This window comes from Sprattus sprattus (genome assembly GCF_963457725.1).
Source record: "Sprattus sprattus genome assembly, chromosome: 9".
NCBI classification, from domain to species: domain Eukaryota; kingdom Metazoa; phylum Chordata; class Actinopteri; order Clupeiformes; family Clupeidae; genus Sprattus; species Sprattus sprattus.
This window is the reverse complement of record NC_137928.1, coordinates 3,055,916-3,077,412: the sequence shown is the minus strand read 5'-3', so window position 1 is coordinate 3,077,412 and position 21,497 is coordinate 3,055,916. Positions and strand designations below refer to the sequence as shown.

Here is a 21,497-nt window from a genome sequence, read left to right as displayed (position 1 = left end):
GTTCACTAACATGCCTTTAGAATCCTGCTGCTGTATAACATGCCTTTAGAATCCTGCTGCTGTTCACTAACATGCCTTCAGAATCCTGTTCACTAACATGCCTTTAGAATCCTGCTGCTGTTCACTAACATGCCTTTAGAATCATGCTGCTGTTCACTAACATGCCTTTAGAATCCTGTTCACTAACATGCCTTTAGAATCATGCTGCTGTTCACTAACATGCCTTTAGAATCCTGCTGCTGTTCACTAACATGCCTTTAGAATCCTGCTGCTGTTCACTAACATGCCTTTAGAATCCTGTTCACTAACATGCCTTTAGAATCATGCTGCTGTTCACTAACATGCCTTTAGAATCCTGTTCACTAACATGCCTTTAGAATCCTGCTGCTGTTCACTAACATGCCTTTAGAATCCTGTTCACTAACATGCCTTTAGAATCCTGCTGCTGTTCACTAACATGCCTTTAGAATCCTGCTGCTGTTCACTAACATGCCTTTAGAATCCTGTTCACTAACATGCCTTTAGAATCCTGCTGCTGTTCACTAACATGCCTTTAGAATCCTGTTCACTAACATGCCTTTAGAATCCTGTTCACTAACATGCCTTTAGAATCCTGTTCACTAACATGCCTTTAGAATCCTGCTGCTGTTCACTAACATGCCTTTAGAATCATGCTGCTGTTCACTAACATGCCTTTAGAATCCTGTTCACTAACATGCCTTTAGAATCCTGCTGCTGTTCACTAACATGCCTTTAGAATCCTGCTGCTGTTCACTAACATGCCTTTAGAATCCTGTTCACTAACATGCCTTTAGAATCCTGCTGCTGTTCACTTACATGCCTTTAGAATCCTGCTGCTGTTCACTAACATGCCTTTAGAATCATGCTGCTGTTCACTAACATGCCTTTAGAATCCTGTTCACTAACATGCCTTTAGAATCATGCTGCTGTTCACTAACATGCCTTTAGAATCCTGCTGCTGTTCACTAACATGCCTTTAGAATCCTGCTGCTGTTCACTAACATGCCTTTAGAATCCTGTTCACTAACATGCCTTTAGAATCATGCTGCTGTTCACTAACATGCCTTTAGAATCCTGTTCACTAACATGCCTTTAGAATCCTGCTGCTGTTCACTAACATGCCTTTAGAATCCTGTTCACTAACATGCCTTTAGAATCCTGCTGCTGTTCACTAACATGCCTTTAGAATCCTGCTGCTGTTCACTAACATGCCTTTAGAATCCTGTTCACTAACATGCCTTTAGAATCCTGCTGCTGTTCACTAACATGCCTTTAGAATCCTGTTCACTAACATGCCTTTAGAATCCTGTTCACTAACATGCCTTTAGAATCCTGTTCACTAACATGCCTTTAGAATCCTGCTGCTGTTCACTAACATGCCTTTAGAATCCTGTTCACTAACATGCCTTCAGAATCCTGCTGCTGTTCACTAACATGCCTTTAGAATCCTGCTGCTGTTCACTAACATGCCTTTAGAATCCTGCTGCTGTTCACTAACATGCCTTTAGAATCCTGCTGCTGTTCACTAACATGCCTTTAGAATCCTGCTGTTGTTCACTAACATGCCTTTAGAATCCTGCTGCTGTTCACTAACATGCCTTTAGAATCCTGCTGCTGTTCACTAACATGCCTTTAGAATCCTGCTGCTGTTCACTAACATGCCTTTAGAATCCTGTTCACTAACATGCCTTTAGAATCCTGCTGCTGTTCACTAACATGCCTTTAGAATCCTGTTCACTAACATGCCTTTAGAATCCTGTTCACTAACATGCCTTTAGAATCCTGCTGCTGTTCACTAACATGCCTTTAGAATCCTGTTCACTAACATGCCTTTAGAATCCTGTTCACTAACATGCCTTTAGAATCCTGCTGCTGTTCACTAACATGCCTTTAGAATCCTGTTCACTAACATGCCTTCAGAATCCTGCTGCTGTTCACTAACATGCCTTTAGAATCCTGCTGCTGTTCACTAACATGCCTTTAGAATCCTGTTCACTAACATGCCTTTAGAATCCTGCTGCTGTTCACTAACATGCCTTTAGAATCCTGCTGCTGTTCACTAACATGCCTTTAGAATCCTGCTGCTGTTTACTAACATGCCTTTAGAATCCTGCTGCTGTTCACTAACATGCCTTTAGAATCCTGCTGCTGTTCACTAACATGCCTTTAGAATCCTGCTGCTGTTCACTAACATGCCTTTAGAATCCTGCTGCTGTTCACTAACATGCCTTTAGAATCCTGCTGCTGTTCACTAACATGCCTTTAGAATCCTGTTCACTAACATGCCTTTAGAATCCTGCTGCTGTTCACTAACATGCCTTTAGAATCCTGTTCACTAACATGCCTTTAGAATCATGCTGCTGTTCACTAACATGCCTTTAGAATCCTGCTGCTGTTCACTAACATGCCTTTAGAATCCTGCTGCTGTTCACTAACATGCTTTTAGAATCCTGTTCACTAACATGCCTTTAGAATCCTGCTGCTGTTCACTAACATGCTTTTAGAATCCTGTTCACTAACATGCCTTTAGAATCCTGCTGCTGTTCACTAACATGCTTTTAGAATCCTGTTCACTAACATGCCTTTAGAATCCTGCTGCTGTTCACTAACATGCCTTTAGAATCATGCTGCTGTTCACTAACATGCCTTTAGAATCCTGTTCACTAACATGCCTTTAGAATCCTGCTGCTGTTCACTAACATGCCTTTAGAATCCTGCTGCTGTTCACTAACATGCCTTTAGAATCCTGTTCACTAACATGCCTTTAGAATCCTGCTGCTGTTCACTAACATGCCTTTAGAATCATGCTGCTGTTCACTAACATGCCTTTAGAATCCTGCTGCTGTTCACTAACATGCCTTTAGAATCCTGCTGCTGTTCACTAACATGCCTTTAGAATCCTGCTGCTGTTCACTAACATGCTTTTAGAATCCTGTTCACTAACATGCCTTTAGAATCCTGCTGCTGTTCACTAACATGCCTTTAGAATCCTGCTGCTGTTCACTAACATGCCTTTAGAATCCTGTTCACTAACATGCCTTTAGAATCCTGCTGCTGTTCACTAACATGCCTTTAGAATCATGCTGCTGTTCACTAACATGCCTTTAGAATCCTGCTGCTGTTCACTAACATGCCTTTAGAATCCTGCTGCTGTTCACTAACATGCTTTTAGAATCCTGTTCACTAACATGCCTTTAGAATCCTGCTGCTGTTCACTAACATGCCTTTAGAATCCTGCTGATGTTCACTAACATGCCTTTAGAATCCTGTTCACTAACATGCCTTTAGAATCCTGCTGCTGTTCACTAACATGCCTTTAGAATCCTGCTGCTGTTCACTAACATGCCTTTAGAATCCTGCTGCTGTTCACTAACATGCCTTTAGAATCCTGTTCACTAACATGCCTTTAGAATCCTGCTGCTGTTCACTAACATGCCTTTAGAATCATGCTGCTGTTCACTAACGTGCCTTTAGAATCCTACTGCTGTATAACATGCCTTTAGAATCCTGCTGATGTTCACTAACATGCTTTTAGAATCCTGTTCACTAACATGCCTTTAGAATCCTGCTGCTGTTCACTAACATGCCTTTAGAATCCTGCTGCTGTTCACTAACATGCCTTTAGAATCCTGTTCACTAACATGCCTTTAGAATCCTGCTGCTGTTCACTAACATGCCTTTAGAATCCTGTTCACTAACATGCCTTTAGAATCATGCTGCTGTTCACTAACATGCCTTTAGAATCCTGCTGCTGTTCACTAACATGCCTTTAGAATCCTGCTGCTGTTCACTAACATGCCTTTAGAATCCTGTTCACTAACATGCCTTTAGAATCCTGCTGCTGTTCACTAACATGCCTTTAGAATCCTGTTCACTAACATGCCTTTAGAATCCTGCTGCTGTTCACTAACATGCCTTTAGAATCCTGCTGCTGTTCACTAACATGCCTTTAGAATCCTGCTGCTGTTCACTAACATGCCTTTAGAATCCTGCTGCTGTTCACTAACATGCCTTTAGAATCCTGCTGCTGTTCACTAACATGCCTTTAGAATCCTGCTGCTGTTCACTAACATGCCTTTAGAATCCTGCTGCTGTTCACTAACATGCCTTTAGAATCCTGTTCACTAACATGCCTTTAGAATCCTGCTGCTGTTCACTAACATGCCTTTAGAATCATGCTGCTGTTCACTAACATGCCTTTAGAATCCTGCTGCTGTTCACTAACATGCCTTTAGAATCCTGCTGCTGTTCACTAACATGCTTTTAGAATCCTGTTCACTAACATGCCTTCAGAATCCTGCTGCTGTTCACTAACATGCCTTTAGAATCCTGCTGCTGTTCACTAACATGCCTTTAGAATCCTGCTGATGTTCACTAACATGCCTTTAGAATCCTGTTCACTAACATGCCTTTAGAATCCTGTTCACTAACATGCCTTTAGAATCCTGCTGATGTTCACTAACATGCCTTTAGAATCCTGCTGCTGTTCACTAACATGCCTTTAGAATCCTGCTGCTGTTCACTAACATGCCTTTAGAATCCTGCTGCTGTTCACTAACATGCCTTTAGAATCCTGCTGCTGTTCACTAACATGCCTTTAGAATCCTGCTGCTGTTCACTAACATGTCTTTAGAATCCTGCTGCTGTTCACTAACATGCCTTTAGAATCCTGCTGCTGTTCACTAACATGCCTTTAGAATTTTCTCTCCTTTCCTTTATTCCTATACTTTCCTTTATTTTAGCAGAACTATGTATTTGTGTGTGACGTGTGTGTGTGTGTGTGTGTGTGATTTAGGAAAACCTGTCGACGGACTCGAACACACACTCCTTCAGCTCCTCCTCCGTCAGCACCTACTCCAAAGTGGGGAACGAGCCCCCCAAGGTGTTCCAGGCCCACAGCCAGACACGTCGCGCTCCTGGAGGGGTAAGTGCTCACTGGGGTGGGGGGGTGGGGGTTGCACTATAGCGCCCCTGGAGGGGTAAGTGCTCACTGGGGTGGGGGGGTGGGGGTTGCACTATAGCGCCCCTGGAGGGGTAAGTGCTCACTGGGGTGGGGGGGTGGGTTGTTGCACTATAGCGCCCCTGGAGGGGTAAGTGCTCACTGGGGTGGGGGGGTGGGGGTTGCACTATAGCGCCCCTGGAGGGGTAAGTGCTCACTGGGGTGGGGGGGTGGGGGTTGCACTATAGCGCCCCTGGAGGGGTAGGTAACCACCAGGGTGGGGGTGGGGGGTGCACTATAGTGCCCCTAAAGGGGTAGGTGCTCACCTGTGTGGGAGGGGGGCGCTATAGCTATAGCCAAACACTAGGCTGTGTTTTCCACAGGTGTCATTTAGCAACCCACCTGAGTTCAAAAGTCTGTCTAGAATGTAATGCTGGTTGTTGTTTAATGGCGCTTTTTGGGAACACAGCCCTTCGTAGGGATCGTTTTGTTTTGTTCCAGTCATTGGTTTGGTCATTTAATACTTTACATTGTGCGGGTCTCATGAATCTCATTGGTGATGCAGCTTTCCTTGAAGGATGACCATTTGCTGGGATAGGGATATCCAAAATTATTCAACCATTTATTCTGATAATCATTGTCCAGTCCTGAATTTCGAATTATAGTTGAAATGCTGTATTAATAAAAAAAACATATACCTATAAAATAATGATACTACGATGATAATATGATTAATAAATACATGAGTAATAACTAATCAATGAAATATTCATGATACAACCATAGAAATGTAGCTTCTTGTTGTCAGGGTAACCAGTGTAGTGTAAATGTGCTGTTCAGGTGTGTGAGACCCAGCGCACCCTGAAGGACTCGGAGAGCGGCGTGGAGAAGATGTCCATGGGCCACCACATCCAGGACCGCGGCCACGTCGTGGAGAAGAAACGCAACCACAAGACGGGCGAGCGCGAGTTCAGCCAGGACTTCCAGAACATGGACGAGTGTGAGTGTGTCTGTGTACAGCAGCCTGTTTAGATGTGTAATGCCCATCTGTGTGACAGGGGAAGGAATCTTAATATAGACCTGTGTGACAGGGGAAGGAATCTTAATGTACAGCTGACAGGGTAAAGAAGACATTATGTAATAATACACTGATGTCCTTGGATTAAACATTACTAATCTAAACTAACAAGTACTAGTCTCATTTGAAGCGTCTGTCAAAAGAAGCTTGTACTTCGGCATGTCAGTGCAGGAGGGCTTGTTGATGGATGACTGATCTGCTATTTTTAAACCGCTGACCCTAAGCATTCTGACCCTGACCGCTAAATCAAGGCTGGCCATGTCCATAGGGACTGGTGTTGTGTAAATCAACCAGCGGTCAGTGCCATAGACAGAACAGGAGAACAGCATGGGGATGCCCAAACCTATCCTGACCTTTACCCTTTGAACTCTAACCCCCACAGCTGAGGCGCAGGATTTCGATAATGAGTGGCAGAAGGAGGTGTCTAAGTTCCAGCCGGTGGCGCCCCTCGCTCAGCTCGAGGGGTCCAAACCAAGAAACCGCACGGTTCACCGAGCTGCCATCGCCGCCCCGGACCACGGCAGGTAACCAATCACAACCCCTTAAACACCGCCATGTGACCGCTAACTCAGGTCACATGACATGGAACAACCATGTGGCACCAGATACATGTAGCATACGCCACACACACCACACACACACACTCACACACATACTAAATCCATATAAATGTAGAGAGGGAGAGAAAAGTTCCACTTAGCAACTATTGTTTTGTATAGCAATCAGAGCCCTGCTTCACGCATACCAGACACATACACAAACCAGACTAAACAAAGCCTTCACAATGTTGTATACGCCGCACACAAACACACACACACACACACACACACACACACACACACACACACACACCCACACACACACACACACACACACACATACACAAACCAGACTAAACAAAGCCTTCACAATGTTGTATACGCCCCACACAAACACACACACACACACACGCACACACACACACACACACACACACACAATCCAGACTAAACAAAGCCTTCAGAATGTTGTATACGCCTGTTGTATACGCCTGCAGTATTTATTGGGCCACTTTACACCCAACATTCAGCTTCGTTGGTATGAGCTGTTCTTTGTTTGTTTGAGTGTGTTTGTTTGTTTGTTTGTTTGCAGTAGAAGCCCTGAAGTGGATGGGAGGAGGAGCCACATCCATGAGATCAAGGTGCAGCGCCCCGGCATGGAGGAGCTGTGAGCTCCAATAAAACGCTTGTGATCATGGCAGGCAGTCCTCCGGTGCTTCTGTGTCTTGTGCGTCTGTCACCCCCGCTCTTCTGGTGCCTACACACACACACACACACACACACACCAGACCAACTCTGGGCAGTGTGTGTAGGTGCCCCAGTTCCTCTCTTAAACTCCATTTAAGATTATTAGTTTGACGTTTGGTCCATTTCAGTCCCACAGAGAAGATCAAATCAGCCTGACTGCACTTGTACACACACACACACACACACACACACACACACACACACACACACACACACACACACACACACACACACACACACACACACACACACAAGCAAAGAAATCCCATTTTGTTAATCAGAGACCATAACTGTCCAGTCTAGGACACTTTTGTGATTTTTATACAACTGGATCGGAGCGTTGTATTTTTAAAAACTGTCGAGAGAAATAAAGATGCTTGTATTTATACATGTTAAAGTTTGTTCAAAGATGCACTTAGAAATGATTATTCTGAATGTAAGAACAGTACCTGATTGTGAAGAGTCTCTACTCTGCGCTATGAGTCTGGCTGTTATATCTGTTTGTAAAAAAATGTCCCTCACAAAATCCGTTTTATATTATAACGTCAGTTTTGCTGATTTCCATCAGGTAAAGTCATGGCTATGCTATTTTATGTTGCTGTAAATATGGGAGTAACAGTGAATTCCCCCAAAGCTGCTGCCACGGTAACAGACCCGTCCCCAAACTGGTGTGGTCTGCAGTCTGCATGCAGGTCGCTGTGGGTGGGTCACCCATGGGCCTGGTGTACTGTAGCAGTCGGCCATCTTCCCTGGGCTAATTTGTGTTGTTTTTTTTTTTCAAGAATGTGAAATGCAATACATGACACTGAATAAATAACACAGTTTGCTGAAGTGTGTGAGCGTGTTTTTGGGGCGGGGCAGGGTGGGGTGCTGTTGATGTGTGAGCCTGTGACACAGTCGGAGAGCAACACACTTCACACTCACATCAGCACAATCCCAGATGCTGCCGTGCTGTGTGGATGGAATGGGAGACAGTGCAGAGGGAACAGAGAGCAACACACACACACACACACACACACACGTGCTTTGTGGATGGAATGGGAGAGAGTGCAAAGGGAACAGTGAGCAACACACACACACACACTCACGCCGTGTGGATGGAATGGGAGACAGTGCAGAGTGAACAGTGGGCAACACACACACACACACACACACACACACACACTGGTGGTGTGTGGATGGAATGGGAGACAGTGCAGAGTGAACAGTGGGCAACACACACACACACACACACACACACACACACACACACACACACACTGGTGGTGTGTGGGTGGAATGGGAGACAGTGCAGAGTGAACAGAGAGCAACACACACACACACACACACACACACACACTCGTGGTGTGGGGATGGAATGGGAGACAGTGCAGAGGGAACAGTGAGCAACATACACACACACACACACACACACACACACACTCGTGCTGTGTGGATAGAATGGGAGACAGTGCAGAGTGAACAGAGAGCAACACACACACACACAAACACTCGTGCTGTGTGGATGGAATGGGAGACAGTGCAGAGGGAACAGAGAGCAACACACACACACACACACACACACACTCGTGCTGTGTGGATGGAATGGGAGACAGTGCAGAGGGAACAGAGAGCAACACACACACACACACACACACACACACACACACACACACACACTCGTGCTGTGTGGATGGAATGGGAGACAGTGCAGAGTGACCAGAGAGCAACACACACACACACACACACACACACACACTCGTGCTGTGTGGATGGAATGGGAGACAGTGCAGAGGGAACAGAGAGCAACACACACACACACACACACACACGTGCTGTGTGGATGGAATGGGAGACAGTGCAGAGTGAACAGAGAGCAACACACACACACACACACACACACACACACACTCGTGCTGTGTGGATGGAATGGGAGACAGTGCAGAGGGAACAGAGAGCAACACACACACACACACACACACACACTCGTGCTGTGTGGATGGAATGGGAGACAGTGCAGAGGGAACAGAGAGCAACACACACACACACACACACACACACTTGTGCTGTGTGGATGGAATGGGAGACAGTGCAGAGTGAACAGTGTGGAGCCGTACACACCTGGAGAGGTCAAAGGTCATCAGTGTCCATCAGCTGTGCTGTGCACTCCCAACATTCACCAGTATTCAGTGGGCCTCGCTCACAGCAGACTCTTCCTTCTCCCACTCCGTCACTATTCTACACACACACACACACATTTGCGGCTGTGAAGGGAATGCGTCGGGTGTGATACAGTCGCAAGCTTTGGGATGCCCTCGATGGAAAAAGGACATTGATGTCAGAGTCGTTTCCACTGAAACAACGAACGTAATATTAAGCACCATACGATGTAAGTTTTGCAGACTACAGGAAGTATAGGAGTATGTGAGTAGTATAGTGTGTGTGTGAAGTATAGGTCAATATGTTGGCTACCATGGAGGACAAAACCTGCCATATTTACAAATGAATTAATGAATAAATGTCCACATCCATGCATTTAGACAGAAAAAAATAATAAATGTATTTTTGTCAATCAATAGTTACTTATAATTTACATTTATGTGGGTGTACCTAATCACCGAAACGGACCCAGATTTGGCCAGATACATGTTCAGAACACTTGTAGAAGTGACCTGTATGTATATACAGTGATTATAACACCAAATGATTCAATAAAATATTACAAGTTGTTCAAAACGTTACCCTGGTTTGAGAGTAGATGGAATCCCTCGCCTTTGTCGTCGTGATGTCATAGGAGAACCCCTGTCACGGGGCTGTCAATCCAAGCTGTCATTTTTTTAACGTTTTGAACAACTTGTAATATATTGAATCATTTGGTGTTATAATCACTGTATATACATACAGGTCACATACAGGTGTTCTGAACATGTATCTGGCCAAATTTGGGTCAGTTTCGGCCCGTTCCGGTGATTAGGTACACCCCATTTATGTATGTATTTATTTATACATTAATTATTTATGTGTGGTTAAAACCTATTTTTAATCCTGATCGCCTGGTCACATAATATTAAACTTAATCAACGACGAGGACTATCTCATCATATATGATGCGGTATGTGCCCTTTTGTTTTTTTTGCCCTTGCTCTTCAAACAGCCATCACTTACGCGCAAACAAAAGTGAAACTACACTCGTCTCTTCCATTTTGTGAGCACGGAGATGAATTGTTCAGCAAAGAAATGCCCAGAAACTACCGTTTGTGAGTATCTCAGTATTAAATTGTAAACGGTTTATCGGTGCTTTTACGACATGGGTTTGATATTATTACTTGTATTAGGGTTAGTACTACTATAATAAACACTATAATACCTACTATAATAAACATTATGGGAATCCTAGACTACACTCTGTTATCTCGCTGTGAGAACTGTTTGATCGTGAATCATACAAACCAGGCTACAATGGCCTTACTTACAATTAGCCTTCATCATAGTTAAAGGGCTTGTCTAAAACAGTCGACTGTGCGGGAAAATTACTGAAATGACCGGCCTGCAATTTACGGCTAAATAAAAGTGTTGTAAGACGGAGGAGTTACGGAACAAACACGGAAGGAACTCAAACTTCGGTAAGCCTATAGTTTAGAAAGATATTCACAGATTCGAACTTATCAATAGTCTAAGTCGCAAGACAAACGTTGTTAGAACACAAAAGACGAATATTTCCGATCGTAGTTACAGACAACGAGCTACAACAAAAATGTTAATCAAAACGAGTAGTTCGATTAACTTGACCAATAATATTGGCCTAAATGTGCAACCGACTATCAGAGTAGTGGGCAGGGACCGTCTACAAAGAGCAACACCGAAAAGAGATAGGCCTACTTCACAGTATCACCCAAATCACTTTACACGTCAGTGGTCTCCTGTTATTACCCGTGTGCATGATCTCACCTGTTAACATGGGCGTCTCACACAGGCAGTGTGATCTCACCTGTTAACATGGGCGTCTCACACAGGCAGTGTGATCTCACCTGTTAACATGGCCGCCAACATGAAAATCAACAGGTAACTCAGACAGTGTGCACTAGGCCATAGTGGACCAGACAGTGTGAACATGGCAGTCTCTCACTCACACCACTCAGCAGTCTAATGAACATGTAACTATTATACTACGCTATTGGGAGTGAACATCCATGAGATTCAATGAAAAATCATTAAAAGTCTCACAGATAAAACGGGGTATGGTCCTGGTCCAAAATGTGACCACATCCATTGACTATCACACAATTGAATAAGGTAGAGTATTTAAAAACAGTTAGGCCTGTATGTTTTCTGTTCGATAAGGTAGATAAAATGGGATGGGCACGAGTGTCGTAACTCTATTTGGAAGTCAGCAGCATAACGGCTAAATGCCATCTCACCCTGTTTAGTGACCAACTCCTGCAGATCTAAGAGACCTTTATATTCAGCAAACATTTAATATACAGTATATGTGTAACCGGTGTAAATCTCTGCGTTGTGTAATTGAGTACGGGGACAACTGTTGCAAGAAGGATCTTTATTCTGATCAAGCACACCAACAGAAACAGATAAGTCTTCCAGCTTGCTAGCTTCTCTTATAAAGGCTCATTCAAGCATAAAACAAACAGGCATAAAACAGACATGGAATATATACATGAATATATACATTAAGAAATATAATTAAAAATGGTATCACACCTGTTCAAGCACACCAGCAGAAACAGATAAGTCTTCCAGCTTGCTAGCTTCTCTTATAAAAGCTAGCCCCCACATGTTACATAAAGGAAAATCATAAAATCGATATGTCAAAATGTTATTGCCAATAAATTGTTAAGATATATAATCTATCTATAAATCCAGGAATCTCTGTGTGTGGGTGTGTGTGTGTCAGTGTCAGTCTGTCTAGGGCGTATCTCCCTGACGGTAGATACGTTAGTTATGATATTTCGCAAGTAGCTTACGCATGTCATGAACCTGTGCATCCTTGATTTTGAAGATTTTTGAATTTATAGTTCGCGAGATATTTGTATTTTACCGTTTCCCGTAGGAAACAATGGGTTATCGTTTCCCGTCTCGTCGGCACTATGGGTAGTGACGTCACAATCAAACAATATACGCGTAGTAACTATCCTGCCTTCACTCAAAGTTCAGAATACCGTTGGATAGAGGAGGTGAGGTCCGCATTCAAATTCTTCTTGGTGAACAGATACAGACTTTTGCTCAGGTGATCTTAAGACAGTGATTGATTTGATCTATTCGTTTATTTTTAAGCTTCTTTATATTAAGTTTCAAAGTAATGTAGCTTACACATGTCATGAACTGTGCATCCTTGATTTTGAAGATTTTTGAATTCATAGTTTGCGAGATATTTGTATTTTACCGTTTGCCGTAGCCTATGGTGCAAACCCATGTCACCGTTGTAGCGGTGTAGTACTCCGCTCTTGCGTTGTGATTTTGATTGGCACCCAGCTATTTATTCATACACTCTGACAGGTTTAATGAACACAGAGCAAAGGCGATCACACACAGTATCTTCCGAATGACAGCCTCTCCCAGCCAGGGTAAATGCAGACTGAGGTTTATAATATTGCAATAATTAGAAAACAAAGTACAAACGAATTACAACAGATACATCGGGACACTTTTTTGTGAATGATGTCATAGTCATAGAACAGTCGTCGTCATAGATGTTACCCCCTACGGGCACTGCACTAGTACATTTAATAATAATTAGTGCTAAGATGATATATATTAACATAGATGGCTATTTTTAAAGACAATATTTATCAGATTCATATCTCCCATTAAAACTCCCCCACCTACCTCATTTAAGCATAAAACAAACAGGAAAGAGGAAGGGGGGAGAGAGGGACAATACAAGGGGAGGCAGGGGGGGCTACCAGAGACAAGTGTGCATGTGATATCAAAATAAAAGTAATAATAATGAAACTGAATTACAGGTATCTTGTGCAATTATTTGAACTGCCTTTCTAAACTGTTATGTATATGTTTAGGACCCTTACCATTTAGTGACTTATAGACAGAAAGTCATACTCTTAATTCAGTTCTGTATCTAACTGGGAGCCAGCAAGGGCCTGAGCATTGGAGTAATATGATTTATTTTCTTAGTTTTAGACACTTTGTCACACTCTGTGTATGTGTGTCTTTCTCTCCCATTCTCCAGTATAATACCAGGAGAGGGATATCCCAGGAAAAGGGGTGTATTTGCCCCAAAATGAGTTCCAGTGAAGAGAACCATGATGATGAGCCTCTGGGGTAAGACAACAACAACAATAATAACAATATATTTACATGTACTATTTGTTTATTTACTTTTATATTTGTTTGTTTGTTGATAAGTGTAGTACATATTTCATTTCATTCATTAGCTTAAATAAGTAAAACAATGTAAATGGTTAAACAAGGTATTAAGACAATTGAGACTTCATTATGCACAACTAAAAGCAGAATAAATATCTTTGAGTGTGTGGGATAAAACCATCACCTTCCTGCTGTATCTCTTCATTTGGGTGGAAAGAAGCAACGAAAGCTGATTGGATGACTATTACTATCTGAGTTTTTTTCTCTTTTCACACCATCGCTAATAATAGTAATAATAGTAGTAACAATAATAATAGTGAATAATTCTTATTATTTATTTGTAAGAAGAAAAGTTATGAAGTGCAAATAAGGGAATAATATGCAAGTATCTGTGGGTGTCTGGGAAGCAACCTCTTAGCATGATTTCTGCCTGGCAACTGAAGCTGATTGGATGATGACTGAGTGTTTTGTTTTCATTTGGCAGCCTATCAGAAAGTAGAACCCAACCCACAGTAGAGCAGGAGTGCGTAGTAACTGGACCAATCAGATATGAGAACATTTGGATTTATGTAATGGCCATTTGTCTCAATCAGATATTTGGCACGGTTGTGTTCTATGTCAGTAGTTGCAAGCAGAATGAAACTGAATCCAACTGAATCTCTAAAAATGCTAACCCATCTATCGTTTTAGACCACTTTTAGCTCAGCTGATTAACACCAATTTTCCTAGGCTTTGCTAAAGTTCTCAAGTGGTGTTCAATCGAACAGAGCTGTTCCTTGACATCTCTACAGTTGAAACAAATAATTTGGGTTTTAACAGTGTGGTAACAATCAAGATACAAAATAGAAAAAGTGACACATGTGAATGCATGAAGAGAAAAAAAATTATCATGAAAGCCCTTTATCAGAATACCTGGAGAAACTGAAACATATCAATAATTAGTGTGTGTGTGTGTGTGTGTGTGTGTGTGTGTGTGTGTGTGTGTGTGTGTGTGTGTGTGTGTGTGTGTGTGTGTGTGTGTGTTTTGTGTGAAATACAGCTCAATCCAGCAAAAGAGATCACACTCTCCCGTACCAAGCTGTGTGTCCATGAAGAGTGACCAGTCCATGGATCCTCCACTTCAATTTGCAGAAGGAGGTGTTCCTGCTGGTCAGAGGTGAGTAGTAATGAGGACTTTCCACAGGAAATACAATCATCCATACAATCATTTGAAGTACACCTGAAGTATAAAAGTGTACCAAAGGTGTTTGACTTGCCTTTTATACTAGACATTTAAATGAGACAGGTAGTTTTCATTTAAAGTTTTAAGGTGGCTTCAGCCCTGAAAAGTAAACATTACATAGATAATGTATGAATTGACTATTTAACCTTCACACTTTCACAAGCAGCTAAGCCTTCATAAGGGTGAAATCCTAGCACTAATCTTGAAAACCATTTCAGTATATTTTGTAGGTTTAAAAAAATATCTAGTATTAATCATTGCAGTACCACAATATTGTCACAAGAGGGCAGTATGAGGCAGACCAGAGGCTGATTTGTCATCTCCGTCTTTGTTGTTCAAATCAAAATGGCTTCATAATTCAATTATTAAACTTTAAGAGAGATCTTCAGAGTGGAATTGGAAATATTTGAAATCAAATATATGTTTTCCCTTGAATTATTTTAAACCAATAATATCTCTTGAAATTGGATGACATGTGATGGCATAGTATTTTGCAGACATAAATAGGATTTGGGTCATTTTGACTGTAGTGATATTTTTGGTCTTTCATATACTGCTGATAACTTTGTGTGTGTGTATATGTGTGTGTCTGTGCGTGTGTGTGTGTGTGTGTGTGTGTGTGTGTGTGTGTGTGTGTGTGTGTGTGAAATACAGCCTCATCCAGCAGAAGAGATCAAACTCTCCGGTACCAAGCTGTGTGTCCATGAAGAGTGACCAGTCCATGGATCCTCCATTTGAAGTACACCTGAAGTATAAAAGTGTACCAAAGGTGTTTGACTTGCCTTTTATACTAGACATTTCAATGAGACAGGCAGTTCAAGATATTTTTAAGGTGGCTTCAGCCCTGAAAAGTAAACATTACATAGATAATGTATTAATTGACAATTTAACCTTCACACATTCACAAGCAGCTAAGCCTTCATGAGGGTGAAATCCTAGCACTGATCTTGAAAACCATTTCAGTATATTTTGTAGGTTTTTCAAAATCTAGTATTGATCATTGCAGTACCACAATATTGTCACAAGGGGACAGTATGAGGCAGACCAGAGGCTGATTTGTCATCTCCGTCTTTGTTGTTCAAATCAAAATGGCTTCATAATTCAATTATTAGACTTAAAGAGAGATCTTCAGAGTGGCATTGGAAATATTTCAAATCAAATAAATGTTTTCCCTTGAAATATGATTTGGGTCATTTTGACTGTAGTGATATTTTTGGTTTTATACTGCTGGTAACTTTGTGTGTTTGTGTGTGTATATGTGTGTGTCTGTGCGTGTGCGTGTGCCTGTGTGTATAAAATACAGCTCCATTCAGCAGAAGAGATCACACTCTCCCGTACCAAGCTGTGTGTCCATGAAGAGTGACCAGTCCATGGATCCTCCACTTCAATTTGCAGAAGGAGGTGTTCCTGCTGGTCAGAAGTGAGTAGTATTGAGGAAAAAAACATAGGTAAAACAGCCTATAATAGAACATAGTTAAAAAAAATCATAGTTAAAAACATAGTTCTGAGTTGTATGTTAGAAATGTCGCAATAATTTACTTGTGGCCGTCACGGACCACTAGGTGGCACCGGTAGATATTAAAGGAGACGGACACCATTCATTGATAGACAATGTTAACCTTTACATTGTCACAAGCAGCCAAACTCCCGTTAGGGTTAAATCACAGAACTTATCTTGAGAACCATTTCAGTATATTTCTGTAGGTTTAAAAGAAATGTAGAAGTGTTCATTGCAGTACCCCCATATTGTCAGAAGGGGGCAGTATGAGACAGACCAGAAGCTGACTTGACATCTCTGACTCTGCTGTTCAGATCAGTACATTTATAGATTTAAAGAAAGAGCTTCACAGTGAGACTGGAAATATTTGTAATCAAATAGATATTTTCCCTTGACTTATTTTAAGTCAATAATATTCCTTGAAATTGCATAGCATGTTATGGCAGAGTATTGCAGACAAGAATAGGATTGGGGTCATTTTGACTGTTTTGTTTTTTGTGTGTGTGTGTGGTGTGTGAAATACAGCCTCATCCAGCAAAGGAGATCACACTCTCCTGTACCGAGCTGTGTGTCCATGAAGAGTGACCAGTCCATGGATCCTCCACTTCTATTTGCAGAAGGAGGTGTTCATGCTGGTCAGAGGTGAGTGTATTTCCTGTGGAAGGTCCTCAATACTAATCATCCATACAGTTATTTGAAGTACACCTGAAGTCTAAAAGTGAATCAAAGGTGTTTGACTTGTCTTTTAAGCTGGATGTTTATATGAGATGGGCAGGTCTAGATATTTCTTTATTATCTCATATCTAGATATTAATGATAGGAGACAGAAAAAATGAATTGAATGAAAATGTTTACCTACAAATTATCACAAGCAGCTGAGCCCCCCAAAGGGTGAAATCCTAGAACTGATCTTGAGAACCATTTCAGTATATTTTCTAGGTTTAAAATGTTTTAGTAATAATCATTGCAGTACCACCATATTGTTGAAGGGGGCAGTATGAGAGACCAGAAGCTAACTTGTCATCTCCGACTTTGCTGTTCAAATCAAAATGGCTTTATAAGTAAATGAATAGAGTTAAAGAAAGATCTTCAAAGCGACACTGGAAATATTTTAAATCAAGTAGATATTTTCCCTTGAATTATTTTAAGTCAGTAATATTCCTTGAAATTGCATAACATGTTACGGCATATTATTGTATACAAAAATAGGATTGGGGTCATTTTGACCGTTTTATTATTTGTTTTACATATACTGCTGATAGCTTTGTTTTGGTGTGTGTGTGTGTGTGTGTGTGTGTGTGTGTGTGTGTGTGTGTGTGTGTGTGTGTGTGTGTGTGAAATACAGCTCCATTCATCAGAAGAGATCACACTCTCCCATACCGAGCTGTGTGTCCATGAAGAGTGACCAGTCCATTGACCATCCAGGAGGTGTTCCTGCTGGTCAGAGGTGAGTAGTAATGAGGACTTTCCATAGGAAATACAATCATCCATACAGTCATTTGAAGTACACCTGAAGTCTAAAAGTGTACCAAAGGTTTTTGACTTGTCTTTTAAGCTGGATGTTTATATGAGATGGGTGGTTCAAGATATTTCTATAATATATAGTATCTACATGCTAATGACAACTAAAATATAGTATAGAGAGAAAAACACCAGGCTGGAAGGTTAATACATGTCTGAACTCCAACTGAGAGTGGTAAATATTTCAGAAAATACAATAAATCTGACATTAAATAAGTAAAGGACCTATAATATTTCCAAGCAGTGTCTGAGACAATTGTTTGATGTCATGGCACAACACACAATAAGTTATATGAAAGGTTATTGATGATCAGTTTAGTAATATAATAAACAATAATAAGAGAGGACACTCAAAGACAATAGAGGAGAAACTGCAGCAGAAAGAGCAGAACAAAGAAGAAAAAGAAAGAGAGCCCAAATATTCTAAAGTGCTTGGTTTTGTACCTGAAGTCCCATTTCTATGCATTTGCCACCAGCCAATCAGCTAAAATAACTTTCTCCCAGGCAGAGGTTACAGTGGGACTAGTCTTATTACACAGCTATGGCAGGTAATTCAGAATGAAACCACGATCAGACTTAATCAAGGATCAATTCAAGACCAAACATGAATATGTTACTTTATAAGTTTAATTTTTATATTTAATATTTGTTCTTGTTTTCACACACAGATACCAACCTGGTTCAGTAACTGTTGAAATGCAGCAGATCCACAAATCCCATCTTCAGAAGAGGTTTCAGTGTGTGAATGAGGGAATCACAAAGCAGGGAAACCCCACACCCCTCAGTAAGATCTACACAAAGCTCTACATCACAGAGGGGGGAAGAGGAGAGGTCAATAAGGAACATGAGGTCAGACAGATAGAGAGCGCATCCTGGAGAGAAGCAGCACCAGACACACCAATCAACTGCAATGACATCTTTACACCTTTATCTGGACAAGACAAACCCATCAGAACAGTGCTGACTAAGGGAGTGGCTGGCATTGGAAAAACAGTCTCTGTGCAGAAGTTAATTCTTGACTGGGCTGAAGGAAAAGCCAATCAGGATGTCCACTTCATATTTCCTCTTCCTTTCCGAGAGCTGAACCTGATGAAGGAGCAAAAACTCAGTCTGGTGGATTTAATTCAGCACTTCTACCCAAAAATAGGAAATCAAGCAATCTTCACGAGTTCAACGCACAAAGTCATGTTCATCTTTGATGGTCTGGATGAGTGTCGACTTCCTCTAAATTTCGACTCCAACCCAATCTGCTCTGATATGACAGAGCCAGCCTCAGTGGACGTGCTGCTGACAAACCTCATCAAGGGGAATCTGCTTCCCTCTGCTCTCCTCTGGATCACCACCCGACCAGCAGCAGCAAATCAGATTCCACCCATGTGTGTGGACCAGGTGACAGAAGTTAGGGGATTCAGTGACCCACAGAAAGAGGAGTACTTAAGGAAGAAAATCAGTGATGAGAACCTGGCCAGCAGAACCATCACACACCTGAAGTCATCCAGGAGCCTCTACATCATGTGCCACATTCCAGTCTTCTGCTGCATTTCAGCTACTGTTGTAGAGAGACAATCAGATGAATCAGAGAAAGTAGAAATGCCAAGGACCCTCACTCAAATGTACACACACTTCCTGATCATTCAGACAAGCATAAAAAATGAAAAGTACACAGTGAAAAAAGAGATAGATGAGGAGATGATTTTCAAACTGGGGAAACTGTCTTTCCAACAGCTTGAGAAGGGCAATCTGATATTCTATGAGGCAGACCTGAGAGAGTGTGGCATTGATGTCACAGAAGCATCAGTGTACTCAGGAGTGTGTACTCAAATCTTCAGAGAGGAGTCTGGGCTGTACCAGGGGAGTGTGTTCAGCTTTGTGCATCTGAGCATTCAGGAGTTTCTTGCAGCTTTATATGTGTTCATCTGTTTCAGCAACAGAGAGAGATACATGCCTGACCAACAGCAAACCTCTCAGCTCTCTGCTCTGTTCAGAGCTGCAACACTTCATGACCTACACAAGACTGCAGTGGATCTGGCCTTACAGAGTAAGAATGGACACCTGGACCTTTTCCTCCGCTTCCTTCTGGGCCTCTCACTTGAGTCCAATCAGAATATCTTGAGACACCTTCTGCCCCAGACAAGAAGCCAGTCACAGAGCTCAGAGCTAACTGCCCAGTATGTTAAACAGACGATCAGATCCCAGAACACTTCAGACAGAAAGATCAACCTGTTCTACTGTCTGAATGAGCTGAATCACCATGCTGTAGTGGAGATCATTGACAGGAGATCAGGAACTCTGAATGTGGACATGCTCTTACCAGGAGAGTGGAAGACTAGGACGTTTGTGTTTAAGACTTCAGAAGAGCAGCTGGATGAGTTTGACCTGCAGAAGTACATAAAGACACCAGAGGAAGATCTGACTGAACTCCTCAGTCCCGATGAAGTTCTGCAGAAGCTGGTGCCAGTGGTCACATCTTCCACATCAGCTGAGTGAGTAACATACTGTGTGTGCCTGTGTAAGTTTTGAAGTAGACGGCACATCAATATGGTTCATTTTTACTCAGCTGAGTAGAGCAAACACTCCTGATCAGTCTCCCTACCAACAGTAGAATATGGATTGAATGTTGACTGTGATAAGCTGGTGCCAGTGGTTACAACATCCACATCATTAACTCGTTAACACAGCGTGTGAGTGTATGAGTGTGTACGAGTGAGAGAGAGAAAGTTAGATGGAGTTCCCTGGTTGTCAGTAAACAGCAAATCATCAAATAGTTGACTTTAGTCCTGGTAAATTAACTGCCCTGATAAGAACATTTCTCCTAAACTGAGAGAGACAGAGGAAGAGCTGTTGCTATTTGGACTCTATGTGTGTGTGTTTGTGTGTGAGAGTAGAGAATTAATATTGAGATGCAAAATTATGTTTGTCTCAAGCTGAATGTCTCTAGGCTGACAGAAGAGCTGTTCCTCTGCATTGCCGTGTGTGTGTGTGTGTACACACTATAGGGGTTTGGGGAGAGAGTGTGTGTGTGTGTGTGCACTGTAGGGGTTTGGGGAGAGTGAGGGTTTAGGTGAGCAGAGTCTCGGTCAGAAGACTCAAACGGCTAGGAGTAGAGTGAGGAAATTATGCAAGGGAGAAGGCAGGTTTGATGCAACACCAGTAGTTTATTTTCCTTTTCGATCTGGATATTTGTTTCCGTGCATCAGAAAACATAAACAAAGAAGCAATACAATTAAATTACAATTTAATAACGGAGTGGTCAATTAAAACAGCAAACAACCCACAATGATGTGCGAATACACAATCCACGAATAAACAGCAAAAGCAACAAACAAGTAACGATCATGTGAGAATACTCAATCCACAACTAAAGGCCCTTGCTTGGTTCTGCGTTGAGCATTGTTAGGTGCTTACGCGTTGCGTTGGGGGTGTTGCCAAGCAATTCACACCCAGAACAATAGGCTTGCGTAAAATGGCGCAAGTCTAGAAAAAGGGCCGACGCACGCAAGACGTGAAAAGTCGCGCAAGGGGCTTGCGCGGCCTCTTGCGCTTGCGCTTACGCTTACGTCTCTGAGCATAAATCAGCCTTAAGCAGCAAAAGCAACAAGTAAGCAACAAACAAT

At 42.1% G+C, this 21,497-nt stretch overlaps 2 protein-coding genes across 4 annotated transcripts in view; both read left to right on the top strand.

The window, feature by feature from the left end:
- Positions 1-8,155, top strand: part of mlf1 (myeloid leukemia factor 1) — a 25,951-nt gene extending 17,796 nt beyond the window's left edge. For 2 of the 3 annotated variants that reach the window (XM_080844930.1, XM_080844932.1), the window contains 4 exons: positions 4,817-4,945; positions 5,801-5,960; positions 6,421-6,562; positions 7,170-8,155. In XM_080844930.1, coding sequence (XP_080701056.1) covers positions 4,817-4,945; positions 5,801-5,960; positions 6,421-6,562; positions 7,170-7,248 — 510 coding nt within the window. In that variant the 3' untranslated portion in view covers positions 7,249-8,155. The remainder of the gene's footprint in view (positions 1-4,816; positions 4,946-5,800; positions 5,961-6,420; positions 6,563-7,169) is intronic. The other variant, XM_080844931.1, reaches the window with a different exon arrangement.
- Positions 8,156-18,579: 10,424 nt separating this feature from the next.
- LOC308369980 (protein NLRC3-like) lies at positions 18,580-20,370 on the top strand (the record flags this gene model as incomplete). The annotated part of the gene is made up of 1 exon (XM_080844539.1): positions 18,580-20,370. One exon carries the CDS (start codon positions 18,580-18,582, stop codon positions 20,368-20,370), a length of 1,791 nt encoding a protein of 596 aa, XP_080700665.1.
- Between the last annotated feature and the right edge of the window lie 1,127 nt (positions 20,371-21,497).